This window comes from Antechinus flavipes, chromosome 4, assembly GCF_016432865.1.
Source record: "Antechinus flavipes isolate AdamAnt ecotype Samford, QLD, Australia chromosome 4, AdamAnt_v2, whole genome shotgun sequence".
NCBI lineage: Eukaryota > Metazoa > Chordata > Mammalia > Dasyuromorphia > Dasyuridae > Antechinus > Antechinus flavipes.
Window position 1 is genome coordinate 476,751,584 of NC_067401.1, and position 17,479 is coordinate 476,769,062.

General features: G+C 56.9%; 1 protein-coding gene across 1 annotated transcript in view; it reads left to right on the forward strand.

Moving 5' to 3' along the window:
- AGBL4 (AGBL carboxypeptidase 4) overlaps positions 1 to 17,479 on the forward strand; it is a 713,485-nt gene that overhangs the window by 569,788 nt on the left and 126,218 nt on the right. Inside the window, 1 exon segment of the mRNA XM_051999731.1 lies at positions 2,488 to 2,527. Within this exon segment, the coding sequence (XP_051855691.1) occupies positions 2,488 to 2,527 (40 nt within the window).

A 17,479-nucleotide genomic window follows, 5' to 3' on the forward strand; every position in this document is an offset into this window, starting at 1 on the left:
GGCTACAGGTCCTCGGCAGCCGCAGCAGCAGCGTCCCCTCATTGCTGGGCCAGAGCCAAGGGCAAGCGCTGCCACACTGCGGGGTAGCTAAGGCCTGGTGACCACGGGATGTCTCGGGGTCTGTCAGAGACCTCTGAGCGGCCCCTCACATTGCAGAGGGGACCTGAGGCTGGACTGTGCGAATAAGATGACTGGATTCCAGAGTCCCGATCTCTTTTAGCCCTGACACCCCCATTCTAGACACACCCCCATTCTAGACCTGACACCCCCCGTTCTAAGCCCCCCCACCTCTGACATCCCACCCATAATTCCAGGCATTTTCCTTCTCGGAAGCGCGTCTCCCTCCTCCCTCCCAGAATGCCTCCTGGTTCTATCCCAGACGGGGGGAGGGGGAGCTGCTTCTCCCCCTCCCAGCTGCCCCGGCCGCCTGGCTCTGCCGGGGGCGCTGGGGACGAGGGCGCAGGCCCAGCCGGGACTGGCACACTTGGGGCCGAGCTGAGCGCAGCCAATGGCTCTCCTGCCTCCTGGGGACAGGACATCTGGGAGGCAGATTGAGCTCCCTGCGGAAGGGCCAGATGTCTGGGCATGGGGACAAGGCTGCGCCTCCTTCCGTCATAGTTTCCCCAATCAGGAAAAATGCGGAGATGATGCCAGTCGGGGGGCACTGGGAGGGAGCCCTTCACCCTCCCCGCCCACAAGCGCCTGGCCCCGATGCCCCCCTCACACAGCCCTTAGAGCTCCGTGTCCGTGTTCAGGCCCCAGCGCCGCCGGGCAGGATAGACGGCGGCCTTTGAACCAGGGAAACCTGGCTTCAGATCCTGCCTCAGGTTCCTGGGGGGCTGAGCCCCTTCCCTCGCTGCCCTTCGGCTCCTCAGGGACCGGCCGGCCCATGGGCCTCTTGGCATCCTGGCACTGAGAGAGGGCAGAGCAGGGGCGAGGGCCGGGGGGTCTTGTCACTTGAGGACCTGTGGGAGGGCGTGGGGAAGAGCAGTCTCAGGGAGGGAGACGTGAGGGTGGCCAGAGGGTCCTGGGGCCGTTCCTCAGTCACTGAGGATCCTGGGGCTGTCCCGTGATCCCCGAGGGTCCTGGGGGCTGTTGCACGCAGAGGCTTTGCTGGCACTTGGCACTAACAGTGCCCCGTCCGGGGCTGGCCGGCCAGAGGCTCCAGGGCTTGGCCTGACCTTGTGAAGCTCATTCTGGGGAGCCCAAGGCTTAGCCGTGTGCGGAGGCCAGAGACGATGGGGTCCGGCCCTGGCCCCTCCGCTGGCTTACCGCGTGACCCTCACAAGGGACGTCCCTTCTTTGGGACTCGGTTTCCCAGTGTAACCTCCCCGCCTCTTCTCGTGGAAAGGAGAACTCAGAGCACTTCCAGAGGGGCCCTGGATGGGCAAGTTGACGGCAGCCGAAGGGACGTCGGGATGGATAGCGTTGGCCGGGGACGGGTGGGGACAGGCGGGGACCGGCGGGGACGGGTGGGGACCGGGGGGATGGGCGGGGACCGGGGGGATGGGCGGGGATGGGCGGGGACCGGGGGGATGGGCGGGGACAGGCGGGGACCGGGGGGATGGGCGGGGATGGGCGGGGATGGGCGGGGACCGGTGGGGACGGGCGGGGACCGGTGGGTGGGCAGACAAATAGGTATAGATAGATGGATGGAGAGATAAAAAGCTCGACACATATACAAGCCTGGTAGTTCATATTCAGTGGGGAAAGTCAGCTGACGGAGGGAGGAGATGCTCAAGGACAAATGTTGCTGACCGGGCAGGCCCAGGGATGATGCTTTGATCCTGAGTCAGCCGACGGCCACCTCTTGAAGCGGTCGTGCTGACTTGACTGGATCCAGAGCAGGGGCGGGGGAGGGGGGGGGCAGGTCCCCGAAAGGGGGTGGGGCTGACACCCAGCGAGACAAGGGGATGCTCGTTCTGGGGCTCGGGGTCCCCAGGGTGGGAGCCCGGGCTCTGGTCGGGAGGGGCAGGGTAGACAAGCAGGGGAATTGTGACCAAATGGCGCTGACTCCAGGCCCGCAGCGCTCAGAACCTTTGCCCCATAGTCTCGTCTAACCCTCATTCCCCAGACGAACGCGGGCAATGGAACAGCCGAGAGCTTTCCCTCTCAGGGCCTCTGAAGGGCTCGAGTCCGTCCTTAGATTTCTTTCCCTTCCTGGGCCTCGGTTTCTCCCCCTGAAAAATGAAGAGTCTTTTGGCCCATTTCACTTCAAGTTCTGCAGGGTCCGAAGGCTCCCGTTGTGGGGGCGTGGCCGCGAGGGTGGGCGGCTGCCCCCGAATTCCTTCCCCCTGTAGCGCCCGCCGGCCAGCGTGTCCTCCAGAGTCACCTAACGTGGGATTAATCCCCTCGTAAAGGTCAGAACGGGCTGTCCGGGTCCGCCCTGGGCAGCCAAGGACGAGCCCCGACCGAGCCCCTGCCCTCCCTGCCCCCCCGGCCGCGGCCCGCGTTCTGACCAAGCTTCTTGTGCTTTGTCTTTTCCAGCAACAGCGGCAGCTCGACCTCCTGACCATCACCAGCCCCGGTGAGTCACAAGCGCGTCCGTGTTGGTTTGCCCGGGGAAGCGCCCGTCCCAGAGAGTCTCACCTCGGGCCCGGGCCGCTCCCTGGGAGGGGGGAGGGCTCTCCTCGGAGCAGGGCCCCCGGTGTCCTTCCTCCGCCCTCACCTCGGGCCTGTCCTTGACAGCTTGGGCAGGAGAGGTCCGGGAAGCCCTCCAGGGCCCAGCCAGGCCGGGTCTCTGTGGCCTTCTTCAGAGGCCGGGGTCTGGGGGCCGGGATGTGGGCCCGAGTGATCCTGGAGGAGTGTGGGCCAGTGGAGAGCTGAGGGCCCCGGGGCTGCAGGGGAAGGAGCCGGCCCCGCTTGCACGGGAGGCCTCTGGGGAGAAGGGCCGGCTTTTCTCCCTGATGTCCGGAGGGCTGGGGAAGGCCCCAGACACGCTCCAGCCTGTCCTGGGGTTGCAGTGCCCCCATTCCCATCAGAGAGGGAACTGGCAGAGCAGGGCCCGTGACAGGAGCAGAGGGACAGGAAAGGAGAGGGGGCAGGAGTGAGGGCGGGGGAGACCCCCAGGAGCTTGGGGGGGGGCTTTGGGAAGGTGACCGCTGGTCCTCCTGGAAATGGGAGCAGGTGGGGGGGGGCTCCGAGAAATGATGGGAAGCATCTCCTAGAGTGAGTCCGAGGCCCTGCCTCTGTGGGAGCAGATGGACCAAGACGTCACATCCATAACCTGGCCGAGGGGCCGGTCTGGCCGGAGCCTTGGGGCGAGGCTGGCTGTGGCGGCCCAGCTTGGGACCAGGTTGTGGGGGCCCTGACTGGCCACAGCGCGGTGCGATGGGTTTGTTTGGTGCTGGGAGCACGGAGGGGCGGCTGGGCGGCTGGCCGCGATTCTGGGAAAAGAAAGACCCCGAGGGTTAAAGGTGACTCCCAATGAGGCAGAAGGGGAAGCTGCACCCCAGAGACGCCGCCCGTGCTCTGGTTGGGGAGGGGGCACAAGCGCTCCCAGGGGCCTCGAGACTCCGCAGGGGGAGGGGAAGGGGCAGCAGACCAACGGTGACCTGGCCCCGTGGGGGCTGGCAGGGGTGGGAGGCTGAAGCTTTGTCCAGTCGGCCGCAGCCCCCTGGCCCAATGGATCTTTAAGCAAACACGGGTGAGTCGCAGCCCCTCGGGGGACCCCTGAGGCAGTGCCCAGCCCTGTGGCCAGGGTGCCCTTGTGGGCAGCAGGGGCGCCCTGGGGAAGCCCGGGGCGGGGGCTTGGCAAGCTCCGGAGCTCCTCAGCCGGGGCCCTCTGCCCTCCGGGGCCACAGAACCGGGGGGGGGGCTCAGTGATGGGGGCCAGGCCTGTGATTTATGCCCGTGGCCCCCTTGGGGGGCAGAGATGCCGGAGGGACTTCTCCAGCCCGTTCATGGAGGGCGGGGGAAGTGACTTGGCTGGGGTCGGAGAGCCGGGCAATGTGACCTCAGGGCCGCGAGCCTTGCAGACCGCAGGCCAGAGCCGGCCCTCCCAGAGTTGTTGTGGAGGGATCTGGGCCTGGATTCCCAGACAAGGGGAGCTGGTATGGAAACTCCCTGGGCAGGCGGACCAACAGCTCCTGTGCAGCTTGTGGCATTGGGGCCCTTCTCATAACACGCTCGGCCTCCGTGTGCCAAAGGCAGGATCTCAGTGCCCCCTGCCCTGCCCAGGGCCCCCAGCCGGCCTCGTGATCGGGACGGGCACCTGGGGCAGGGCTTGGGCAGTGCCAGACCTCGAGCCTCCTCCTCAGCGAGCACTGGGCAGCTCCTCTCAGTGCGGGCATGAGGAAGTGAAGAGGGCGGAGCCCGGCCTGGGGGAGCCCACAGTCTGGCACACGGACCCCTGTGTGAGCCATGGACCGGAAAAGTGGGGGATGGTCGGCAGGGGAGGCCATCGAGGGAGAGACTTCCAGGCCTGGGGAACCCCCCAGGAAGACCTTGCGGTGGGGGAGGGGCTGTGCTCCGGGGCACCGTGGCCAGTCCTGCCCCTGCGTTCCCTTCTGGCTTTCAGATGGGAGTGCAGCCAGAGGTGGGGGAGACGCAGGGACACTGGCCTAGGCCCAGGGTCCTTCAACCAGAATGGAACAGGGGAAAGAACCCAGGGTTCAAATCTCACCGCTGCTCTTTCCTGCCTGCAGGACTGAGATCCCAGGCTTGCTCTTGATGGTGCACATGAACAGGCTTCCTGCAGAGCCTGCCCCAAGTCCCGGGGTCCCCGGCCGCCCCGCCCGGCTCCCTCTGGCCTCTGAGGAACCTCTGAGTCCCGGTGAGCCCATGGAGGGCCTGGGCGGGGCCGTCGCCCCCAGGAACAAAGGGAGCCTCTGTGGCCTCCCCGCGATGGCTGATTATCATTCTGGGTCAGGCCACATGGCCCAGCCCGGCGCGCATCCCTTTAATTGGATCCCGGCATCTGCAGGTCCGGCCGCTCCATTGAAAGCTGACATTTCTAACTAACTGACCTTTTCAGGCCGGCTGATCCTCCCCTAATGATTCTCCGCCGGCGGCATTGTTTGGGCACAAAGCCGCGGGCCCCGCGCCGCCCGGACGCCGCTGCCCGGGAGAACCATTCAGAATCCCCATCTCCAGTTAGCAAAGGGAGAAAATTGGGTCCCCACATTCATCAGCGCGCCATTGTGCGGGTATCGATTTAAATGCCCTTTCATTGCGGCAGGAGGGGAGAGAACTGTATTATCGAGCTTGAAATTAACTTTTGTTCTGTTATTTTTTCCCTGGTAACTATAAAAAGGTCAAATACATTCATAAGGCTCAGATAGATTGGCTGGATATGAGGAAGGAGATAGCGATCAACCTTCAAATAACCTTTAGAGAGACACGCTCTCCTCCGAGCAGTAATTGATGTACTCATTAAGCCCCAGGAGCTCGCAACGTGCCGTGGCCCGGCCAGGGGTCCAAGGAGGCCGGGATGGAGGGAGGCCTTCCCAGGGCCGGTGGCTGGCGGCCTTCCCCTGCTGGGGCCCCGGGGAATGGGGGCCGGGAGCTGCCAGGCTAGGGAGCTCAGCCCCTGCAGGGGGGACCACCGGCCTTCTCTGCAGCTCCCCGGCAGCTCCTGGTTCTGGCAGCCTCACGTGCTGCAGGGGGTCTGCTGGGCTCCCGGGCAGGCTGGCGGAGCGGCTCCCTCTGGCTTCCCTCGCAGCCCGGGCTCGAGGAGGGGCCTGGCCGGGGTCTGTTCCTTTCTCGGAGCCTGGGGTTTGCGAAGCGCTCTCAGCCCTCACTTCTCCCGTCCTTTGCGGCTTATGAGGAGGCGAAACAAAAAAGCCTTTAAGGAGCGTCTGCTGGAAAACTATTACCCCACAATGCCCAGAACACCCCCAAGAGATTGGTACCAGAGGGGTCTCAGCCCCAGTGGGCAGCGGGGGCACCTGGGCTCGGGGAAGGGCTTGCCCAGGGTCACTCACGTGCCCAATCCCAAGGCTGGATTCCCACCGGCTCGCTCGGTGCTCTACCCTGTGCTTGCCTGGTGTTGTTGCTGACGTCGCCGGCACCGTAGAGTCCTTCCAGAGGCTGCAGGAGCCACAGAGAACAGGAGGCTTGCCCAGGCCTGAGGAAGGGTTATCTCAGACAGGTTAGGGACCATCTAGAACAAGAAAGGGTAATCACAAAAATCACGACTTCGTCTGTCATCGCGCCGTCGTTTAGTAACATAAGCAAAATGGTCGTATAATAATAGTAATCATATAAACCCGCAATCATTTTAATAGATGCATAAAACACATTTAATACGGCATTCTTTTATTAATGCACAGCCAAGAGTAGACTTTCTCTACATATGATCCAGAGTTTGTAAGCGCTAACGCTGTATTTGAGAAAAACTAGAAGCTTTTCTAGTATAAACAGGGATAAAGCAATGATTTTTCCCTCTTTCCACCCTCTCTCCCCTCTTACTTGATCTAGTTATGGAAATGCCAGATACTACAACAACATGAGAACAAAATAGCAACAGAAAGGACCCAAGCATCCCTATTTGCAGATGGCAGCACGGTATATTTAGAAAACCTCAGCGAATTAGCAGAAAAAATCATTTAAGATAAATAACTTATAAATAAATAAAGATAAATAAGATAATAACTTCAGCAATATAGCCAGATGCAAACTAAACCTCCAGAAGTTTCCAGTTTTGCTATACAGCATTAGCAAAAACCGGGGGGGGGGGGGGGAGGGGAAGATATTACATGGATTCTACTCAAAGAATTACAAAACCTCATAACATTTTGGGGGATTGACTTTCCGACACACACGCATACAATTTTCAGGGTTCCTCAAACTTTTTAAATAGGGATCCATTTCACTGTCCCTCAGACCACTGGAGGGCCGGACTATAGTAAAAACAAAAAGTTTGTTTTGTGGGCCTTTAAATAAAGAAACTTCATAGCCCTGGTGAGGGGGATAATCGTCCTCAGCAGCTGCATCTGGCCCCCCGGCCGTAGTTTGAGGACCCCTGATTTAGATAAACACATAAATCACCTTTTTTGGAAATGAACGTTAACTAAGTAGAAAGATGCTCATTATTTATGTTTGGGGAATGCCATTATAATAAAAAGTGATGGTACTACATAAATTAATTTAAAGATTTAATACTTTATAATCAAAATTCAAGAGATCTGTGCTTTATGAGTTAGTCAAAACAATAATGAGATTTATTAAAGAAACAAAAGGCCAAGATTCTCCAAGAAAATAACGAGGAAACATTGGAAAGGAGGGCATATCGTGTTGCAAGCTCCCAAACAATGTTATGAAGTAGTAGTCCTCGGAACAACTTGGTCTTGGTTAAAAGTCAGAAGAATAGAACAGGTCAACAAGAAACAGAAGTAATCAGATGACCAAGGAAAAGATTCCCCTTTTGTAAAAAACTGCTAGAAAAACCAGAAATTTGTTTGGCAGAAATTAGGTTTAGACCAACATTTTATATCATATACAATATCAAGATCAAAGTAGACCTTTTTTTTTTAAACCAGCTATAATTTCATTTCTATAGGAAACTTCCAGCAAAGAAACTCCCTCTGTAGCCTTAGAGTGCCCTGAGAGGGCAGGTGACTCTCTTGGGGTCATCTAGTTAATATCTGACAGAAACAAGACTTGATCTCAAGCTTTCCTGTCTCCGAAGCAAGCTCATTATCCTCGGGTATGTTATTTCTCACAAAAGGTCATAGCATTTAAAAACTAGCAGAGAGTTAGAGGCGGCAAATTCCTTAAGTGTAAGGAGGAAGCTCACTCTTGATAAACAAGGAGAAATTAGGCAGTTCTTTCAATTATGTAAAATTAAAAAGCTTTTTAACAAAATCAACGAAGATAGAATAACAAAGATAAAATGTAAAGTGAGTAAAAAATCCGATCACATTTAACAAAAAAAACCTTTCATTTCAACTAGTAAAGGGATCCAGTATTGAGTAAGTCATTTTATCCATCTGACCAGCACCTGCTCTGCAATCTACAATTATAGAGATTTTTCTGGCAATAACATACGAAGTTAGGTGACCTCTATCAAAAATCATTGATGAGAACAAGATTGATACTTGAGAATTATAGACAATTGACAAACATAAATATACGGCAATATTAGTTATTTAGCTAAAGCGCTCAAAGGATATTAGGAATTTTCAAAAGAAGAATTGCAATTTAGAAAAATATGGAAAGACCCGCATGAAATAACGGAGTGAAATGAACAGAACCAATCAGAGCATTGAATGTTACGAACAGCAATATTGTTCAAAAATAGCTGCAGAGTAATAGGCTATTCTAAGTATTGGAAATAATCAAGAAATCTACAAAGGATCTATGAAGGAGGACACTATCCCCTCCAGAGAAGTAACTGATTAATAGAAGTAGGTGCAGTATAGTTTTACGTGTATACATATGTGTGTATGGGTGTGTCTGTGAAATGAAAGCCTTCTCCAGTGTGGCATGGGGAGGAAAGGAGACAGCTAAGAACTTAAATTGTAACAAAAATGTAATTATTTAATCTAATTTTTAAAATTTGAATTTAATTTAAAATTTAAATAAATTTTAAATTTAAGTTAATTAAAAATTTTTTTAAAGAATTACAAATGATTAATGACTCCATGAAAGAGGTCCCAAATTACTAATAGTAAGAGAATATATAGTAAAAACAACTTGAGATTTCACCTCATCCTCTAAAAGTTGGGAGTGGGAGTAGGAAATCACCAAAAAATGGATGTAACTCATGTTGAAAGAGATGAGCATACTAATGCACCCATAGGAGATCTGAATTGGTCCAGATGTTCTGAGTATCACTTTGGAATTCTGTAAGAAAGTGATTAAGCAGTCTGTATTCTTTGGCTCAACTATCTCACGATTGGACATATCATCCAAAGAAGTCAAAGACAGAGTGAAGTCCATTGTACATCATAATATTTGTACCAGCATCCTTTGGGGCAGGAAAAAACTGAAAATGAATTGAATGCCCATTAATGGAGGAATGCCTTCAAGGCCTGTGTTAAATGAATGTTATGAAATATTAGCAACTATTAGAAAAAGACAGAAAGGAGGAATCCATTGAATCATGCAAAGATTTGTATAACTTGATGCAGACTACTATGATCAGAATCAAAAGAACAATATGGAAATGGCCACAGTGAAAATACAAGGATATTAAAAGGAAGCCAAGTCTTAGAATGTCTTAAAACCATGACTCTTCAAGAGACAACAACATTCCTCCTTCCTCCCAGAAGGCTGAGTGCTGCTAGGGTAGGATGCTGTAAGTGGTGTGAGCTGGTTTTTTTTTTTTTTTGTATCAGATGTTTTTCTTAATTTATTTTTAATATATTTTTTAATTTTTTATTTTTTTAAATTAATCATTTAAAGCTTTTTTATTTTCAAAATACATGAATAGATAATTTTCAACATTCACCCTTACAAAACCCTGTGTTCCAAATCTTTTTCTCCTTCTCTTCCCCCATGCCCTCCCCCAAATGTCAAGTAATCTAATCTATGTTAAACATGTGCAATTCTTCTATATATAGTTCCACATTTATCATGCTGTACAAGAAAAATCAGATCAAAAAGGGAAAAAAGAAAACAAAATGCAAACAATCCACAAAAAAGAGTATAAATGCTATGTTGCGGTCCACACTCGGTTCCCACAGTCCTCTCTCTGGGTGTCAATGGCTCTCTTTGTCACAAGATCGTTGGAACTGGTCTGAATCATCTCATTATTGAAAAGAGCCACGTCCATCAGAACTGATCTTCATATAATCTTGTTGTTGACGTGTACAGTGTTCTCCTGGTTCTGCTGACTTCGCTCAGGATCAGTCTCTGTCGGTCTCTCCAGGCTTTTCTGAAGTCATCCCGCTGATCATTTCTTATAGAACAATAATATTCCATAACATTCATATATCATAACTTATTTAGCCATTATCCAATTCATGGGCATCCATTCAGTGTCTAGTTTCTTGCTACTACAAACATTTTTACACACGGGTCCCTTTCCCTCTTTTAAGATCTCTCTGGGGTACAGGCCCAGTAGAAACTCTGCTGGATCCGAGGATCTGCACAGTTTGATACCCTTTGGGCACAGTTCCAAATTTCTCTCCATGATGGTTGACTCTATTCACAATTCCACCAACAATGCATCAGTGTCCCTGTTTTCCCACATTCCCTCCAACATTCGTCATTATCTTTTTCTGTCATCTTAGCCCATCTGAGAGCTATATAGTGTCTTAATTCGTTTCAATTTGCATTTCTCCAATCAATAGTGATTTAGGGCACCTTTTCATATGATTAGAAATGGTTTCAGTTTCTTCATTTGAAAATTGTCTAGTCATATCTTTTGACCGTTTATCATTTGGAGAACGGCTTGAATTCTTCTAAATTTGAGTCAGTTCTCCATATATTTTAGAAATGAGGCCTTTATCAGATCCTTTGGATGTAAACAGTTTTTCCCCAGTTTGTTGCTTCCCTTTTAATCTTGTCTGCTTTAGCTCTGTATAAAAACTTTTTAATCTAATCAAAATTCTCCAGTCCGCGTTGTTCCATAATGTACTCTAGTCCTTCTCCCAGATCCGAGAGGCCGGCTGTCCTCTGTTCTTCTGATTTGCTTACAACATCACTTTTTGCGTCTCAAGCGTTTGGACCTTCCTTGGTGCGCGGCGCCGGGTGTGGGCCAGGGCCCGGTTTCTGCCCCACGAGTCTCCATGTTCCCAGCAGTTTTTGCCACCCCGTGAGCTCGTCTCCCCAGAGCCGGCCCTTGGGTTTGTCGGACACTGGATCGCTGTGGTCGGTGACTGTTTTGCCCGACCCCGTTCCCCTGACCCCCTCTCCTGTTTCTTGGCCAGCACCGGATGGGGCAGCAGGTGTTCTTGACGGTTTTTCGGTCGTAGAGAAGTTTCGCGCGGGAAGAGTAGAGCCGCGCCCCCAGATACAGCGCTTGTTTCTGAACAAGGACGGGTCCTGTCTGCCTCGTTTCCTTTTCCGGTCATCAGCGCAGGTCACCCGGAGTGTAGAAAAGGTTTATCTCCGGTCATTCTTGGGGAAAGGATGGAAAGAAGCAGCCCAGGTCATAGGGCGCTCATCTAGGAACAGCCTGGCTCTGCTGGGCCCCAGAGGGGACACCCAGGGCAGAACTGGGGAGGAAGGTCCCGGAGGCCTGTGGGGACCAGCCTGCTCCCCCCCACTTCCCCGGGCCAGGCCCAGCTCAGCCTTCCTTCGAGGGCCCCTCCCGCTTCCCCGGCTGGCAGCGCCACCTCCGGGCCCTGGGCACTCAGCCCGCCTGTGAGCTCGCTGCCGTCCGGGGTAGAATGTGGCTCCCTGGGGCCGGGGCTGTCTCGCGTTCCTGCCTCCGGCGCGTAGGGGGCGGTTACTCGGTGTACGCTGAGTGAAGGATCGTCACAAGTCTCCCAGAGTGCCGTGGGCTGCGGCTGACCCCTGCGAGATGTAGTATCTAAGGGACCTTTCTCTGCCGTGGGTGGGACAGCTGTGGCTCCCCCGGGATGCTCCAATAGGAGGGGGCGGGGCTGCTCCAAGGCTGGCCGGGCCCGCCTGGGGCCTGTGGGCAGAACTGGGACCTTTCTGGGCCCCCTTGGCTTCCCCTGCACTTTCACTGAACACGACCTGGCTTTTGCTTCCGAGTGAGCCCGATTAGGGACCGGTCTCGGCCCACAGGAGGGCTGGGGGGGGGGGGGGGACAATGAGGGAGTCCTTGTAGCAGAAGCAGCCGGAACGAGAGGTTGAGTCGATGGTAATTCGGTTACTTTGCGCTGTCTTTTTTATTTGGGTTTTATTTTCTGGAAGTGCTGGGCCAGGGACGGTGGCTGAGCGGAGTCGCTGAACGTGGGAAAAGGGCTTCAGATTGTGGTCCGTTTCCTGTTAGGGACCCAGAGACTGCAGAGCCGGGAGGGCTGGCCTGGTACCCCCGCGGTCACTGCCAGGAGGAAGAGCCCCCCGTGCCCCAGAATGTCCGCAGCCTCTTTTTGGGGTAGTGAAGAACAGGAAACAGGGCGGGCGCCATCGGCTGTGGGACAGACTGGCCCGGGAAGGTCCCAGCACATTCTTGGGCGTAGAAACAGGGAATGTGGGGGAGACCGAGAATCGTGGGAGCATTTACGGGGACCGGTCCGGCCCAGCAGAGCCCCGCCGGCCTCTCCTTCCTCTCCTGGCAGGAATCGGGCTCTCCCGGGAAAAAGGCGCAGGAAAGAACCGTCCCACTTGTCTCTCTTCACCTCCCTGAGGGCCACATCAAGGCAGCCACCTTTTGAAAGCTCCTGGTGAGGGAGGGCTCCTTGAGGGATGCATCAGGACATGGAGTCGATGTTAAATACAAATGTATTTTTAACAAAGAACATGGGTGTTAGAGCTGGGAGGAATCTTAGATCATAAGGGCTGAGAGGGGCCTTAGAATAATATTCAAACTAGGGGGTCTTAGGACAAAATTGTCAGCCCTGAGAAAGGCCTTGGAACAGGGGGCAGCAGGGCTGGGAGGGGCCTGAGAACAGGGGGCGGCAGGGCTGGGAGGGGCCTGAGAACAGGGGGTGGCAGGGCTGGGAGGGGGCTTAGAACAGGGGGTGGCAGGGCTGGGAGGGGCCTGAGAACAGGGGGTGGCAGGGCTGGGAGGGGGCTTAGAGGAGAGGCTGTTGGGGGAGGTCTCCTAAGGCAGGCAGAGAGGGGTTGCCATCCTGGCCGTTTTAGCCCATCAGTGACTTGCTGCTCAGGAGCGGTCCTGCTGGGCTGGACGATCTGGCCTTCATCATCCCAGGTCATTGGCTTTCCTTGTCACCCACCCTCCTCATTGACCCTAGAAGGTCAGAAAGGGCCCTTGAGCCCCCGTGTGACCCCTTCCCTTGTACGTGAGGGGGAGCCGAGGGCCGCGGGGCCGCACGTTGCCCGGGCTCCCAGGGCTAGTTCCCGAGCCTCCTCTCCCGGAGAACGCGCCCCATGGTTTTCACCCCGTGCTCCCAGAGCTTTGCCCCACGCCTGACACCAGGTGCTGGCTCACATGGGAGCGAGTCCCTTTAAACCCGCCCCATTTCTCCAAGGCCGCGCAGTGGCAGGGACGGGAGCTTTGCCCTTAGCCGCCCTGGGCTCGGGCCCCGGGCCAGTCCCTGGGCCCTCTGGGGGCATCGGCTTTGTGCTCCACAGAGCCAGGGCGGGGCCGCAGCCCGAGGTCCCTCCCCCGTCCGCGGGTCTAGGCCTGTGGCTGGCGGCGCCGGGGCAGGGTCGAAGCCTTGGGGGCCCAAGGAAGCTGGAAGCCGCCTCTGGGGACCCGACACTCCCGGCTGCCTCTGACTGTGAGCTCAGCCCGGCTTTCAGGGATTTTCCCGAGCCGGCTCATTTGTATACAGCTCAGGACCGAGCGCAGAGGCAGAAGGGAGGCCTCGGATTAGAATTCTGCGTGATAAACAAGCTCATTTGGAACGCCGTCCTTGCCGCCATGGCGGCCCCTCAGCACGCGCCGCCCGCTTATTGGCCGTGATCGAAGGGGGCGGAAGAAGTTAATTGTCAGCGATTGTGATTCTTCATATTCAAAGAGACATTGGGGGGGCGGCTCCCAGGCTGGGGGATGGGTGTGGGGTCCGTGAGGAGGAAGCGAGGCTGCTTCTCTCCAAGATGGCGGCCGCCCCCTCCCCCCGCTTCTGGGACCCCCTCTTCCCGCTGCCTTTGCCCACTCCCCGGCGCGGGCTGCTGTCGGTGAATGCTGGGAAGGCAAAGCTCGTGCCTCTGTCGCTCCATCCAACGATGCGATCCGGTCTGATCCGGGGAGCACTTAGTAAGCACCTGCTGTGTACAAGCACATATTGTGTCCGCAGGCTGCGCCAGTGCAGAGATCTCTGCTTAGAGAACTGCGTGACCCTCATCAAAGAGAGACAGAGATGGGGCTCGGGGGCTCAGGGCAGTGAGAGCCCCCGCCTGACTTTGGGGGGGCAGGAATTCAGCAGACGGGAGGGGGGGCGCATTCAGGCCTCTGCTTTGTCCCGGGTCTGAGGACTGAGCCTGGGAGGCGGCCCTGAGCCTCTGAGCACTGCTGGATGGCAGGGGGAGGCCCAGAGGAGGCAGGCAGGGAGGCTGGGGGCTTGGGGAGTCAGGGAGGCCGGCTGGAGGAGGCGGCTCTGCCCAGGGGCAGGGCAGAAACAGGTGGGATGTGCTCAGGCCTGTGCAGGGGAGGCTATTCTGGCCACTGAGGGGAAGGGGGAGAGCCTGGAGGCAAGAAGAGCCAAGGGGCCTCACAGCAGTCTGAAGGAGGAGCGAGGGGGGCAGCCGGGCTCCCGAGAAGCACTGGGAAGGGAGGCCTGAGGATGGCGACAAAGGAGGCTCTGGCTGGGACACCTGAGGCAGAGAGACCGGAGACTTCCCACAGTCCTCCCCTGGATGAGTGCGCAACCTGGGCTCTGGCTCAGCTTGTCTCCCTCTGTCTCTCTCTGTCTCTCTCTGTCTCTCTCTCTGTCTCTCTCTGTCTCTCTCTGTCTCTGTCTCTCTATCTCTCTGTCTCTGTCTCTCTGTCTCTGTCTCTGTCTCTCTGCCCCCCCCGTCTCTGTCTCTCTCTCTGTCTCTGTCTCTCTCTCTGTCTCTCTGTCTCTGTCTCTGTCTCTGTCTCTCTCTCTGTCTCTCTGTCTCTGTCTCTGTGTGTGTGTGTCTCTCTCTGTCTGTCTCTGTCTCTCTCTGTCTCTGTCTCTCTCTCTGTCTCTCTGTCTCTGTCTCTCTCTCTGTCTCTCTGTCTCTGTCTCTGTGTGTGTGTGTCTCTCTCTGTCTCTGTCTCTCTCTGTCTCTCTGTCTCTCCCCCCTCCCCGTCTCTGTCTCTCTCTCTGTCTCTCTGTCTCTGTGTGTGTGTCTCTCTCTGTCTCTGTCTCTCTCTGTCTCTCTGTCTCTGTGTGTGTCTCTCTCTGTCTCTCTGTCTCTCCCCCCTCCCCGTCTCTGTCTCTCTGTATTTTCAGAAAAGGGAACAGTGATGCTGATTGTAAGAAGTCACTAGGAGAGCTACTGCCGGACAGAGCCCAGTGGTGGTGAGGGGTGGCTGGGTGGTGCAGTGGACGGAGCACTGGGTCTGTGATCAGAAAAACCTCCTGTTCAAATCCAGCCTTAGCTGTTTCTTGGCTGTGTGACCCCGGACAAGTCACTTTTCTGTGTGCCTCAGTTTCCTCACCTGTATAATGGGGACAATAACAGCACCGCTCTCCCGGGTTGTGGTGAGCATCGGAGCAGACCTTCCAGGAAGCGTTTCTCCGGGGCCTCCCATGTACCAGGCCCTGGGCTGAGCGCCGTAGACCCCCCTTGGGCAGGGCTTAGAGACCTCCAGCCCGGGCCGGCCTCCTCCCTCCCAACCCCCCCCCCCCATCCCTACATGGTTCTCCAAGTCCTGATTTCTAAAAACCGTTGTTTTTTCCTAATGAAGCTGGTGAGACGTGGAAATCAACAATCCCGCACATTTTCCCAGCAGAGCGAGGAATTAATTAGGAGCAATTTGCTGTCAGAAACAATTTCCGTAATTTTCAGTTTTAAAAAGCCGAAAATCGTTGAGTTGATTTTATTTTTCCATCCTAAAGTGATTTAACTCCTGGGAAGACAAATTACCCCCAAACCCCAGGGTTCCTCCCCCCTCGGGAGGACGTTCAGTGCTCTTTCTGGCAGCGGTTTCTGGCAGGCAGGGAGGGATGCTGACGGTTGCCAAGGAGTTAACGGGGTTGGAGGCTGGGGGGGGGGGGTCAGTTTGAATGAGGCTCAAGGACATTAAGTCAGATGACCCCTGGTGGCTGCAGAAAATTCTGGTGTCTCTAGTTAGGGAGGGAGGGGCCGTTCCCGAAGGAGCCACCCCAGGGGAGGCAGGTCTGGAGAAAAGGCCGGTGATGGAGGGATTCCTCCTGCTGGAAGCTGGGGGGGGGGGGGCAGATGTGGCCTTGCCGGGGCAAGCTCGGGGCTGCTGGGAAGGGGGGGCAGGGCAGTGGGCTGGGGGGAAGCCAGAGGGAGGCCCTTGCAGCCGGGCCTTTGAGGAAGGGAAGGCTCAGGCGGGGGGAGCGCCGAGGGCCCGCTGGGCGGCCTGCTTGGGGCACGTCCTCCCTCGCCCGGGCACCGCGTCGTGGGGATGGCGCTGGGAGGGTCTCAGCGGGACCGGCCCCCGCCTTTACCTGGGGGGCGTTGGAGACTTGTTCTGGGTCACCCAGGACGGGGTCTCTCACGGGGGGAACGGGGCCCAGCGTCCCGGGCACGTCCCGCTGGTTCTCCTGAACCTTGGCCCGGGAGCCTCGGCGGGATGCTGAGCTGTGCCCCGGACCCCGCTGAGCCCGCAGTGTGCCCCAGGACCATCCCCGGCGGGGGGGGGGGACTAACCAGCCAGGGGCCTCGGGAGATGGTCGGGGAGCAGCGCGAGCGCCTCGGGGAGCTCCCAGCGGGTGGGTGAGCCCCACATGAGCCCCCCAGCAGCCCCCCATGGCTTTCAAAACCGCTCCCGGCCTGGGGGGCGTGGCGCCCGCCGAGGCTCCCCTCCGTGGCTGGAACTCCCGACGGCCGTTTCTGCAGCTCCCTGAGGGGTGGAAACAGAGCTCACAGTGCTCGGAACCTGGAAAATGGGCTCGGCGGCCTGCCCGGGAAGGTTCAGAAAGCCCGCAGGCGTCGCCGGCGCCCATCTCTGACCCCGGCCTTGTCCCGGGGCTCCGCGTGGCCGGGAACTCTGGACTGCGACCGTCTCCCAAAGGGCAAGACCAGGGCCCCCATCCCGCAATAGAAAGGTCCTGGGGGCGCCCGAGCAGCTTCCACAGAGCAAGAAGCAAGCACCTACTGTGTGCCCGGCCCCCCCCAAGCCCCGGGGATGCAGGAAGGGGCAGAGACACGCCGGCCCTGGGGGAGGCACATCTGCGGAGCGATGGACATCCCCACGCCAGGGAAATCAGAGCAGAGAGAAAGCCCGGAAGCCGGGAGGCCGGGGAAGGTCTCGGGCCGGACTGGACGGAAGCTCCGGGGCGGGAGGTTGGGACGGGAGGGATGGGGCCGCTGAGGTGGGATGCTGGGGGTGGGACAGGAGGCTGGCAGCCCGTCCTGCGTTGGGAAGGGAGCACTCCTTGCAGTCCTCCCTCCTCACCAGGTCTGGAGGTTGGGTCCGACTTTGGGGCGACCGTGAAAGCCTGAGGGAGGCTGGGGGGGGTCCCCGGTGAAGGGGCCGGGGGAAGGGCAGCACAAAGGAGACTGGTCCTGGGGCCCCGCAGGGCGGAGCCGCCTGTGATGGTGCTGGGGAAAGCCCAGGAGTCGGAGCAGTTGGCACCGGGCACTGGCTGCCAGCGGGGCTGGGGGCGCCCCTGGGCGCGGGTCGGAGCCCAGCCTGGTCAGCAGCCGAATGGATCGGAGTCCTCTGCCATCCCCTTGCCGAGACCCCGGGTTTCTGGGCCGGGGCAGCTTCCCCCACCGCCGCCGGGCACACGGCCAGGCTCCCGGCTCCGCATCTGGGGCACGGGGGCCTGCGGAAAGGCTGCCTCGAGGGCTCCCCGATGCCTTGGCCCCCCGCGTCTGGCAAGCCCGG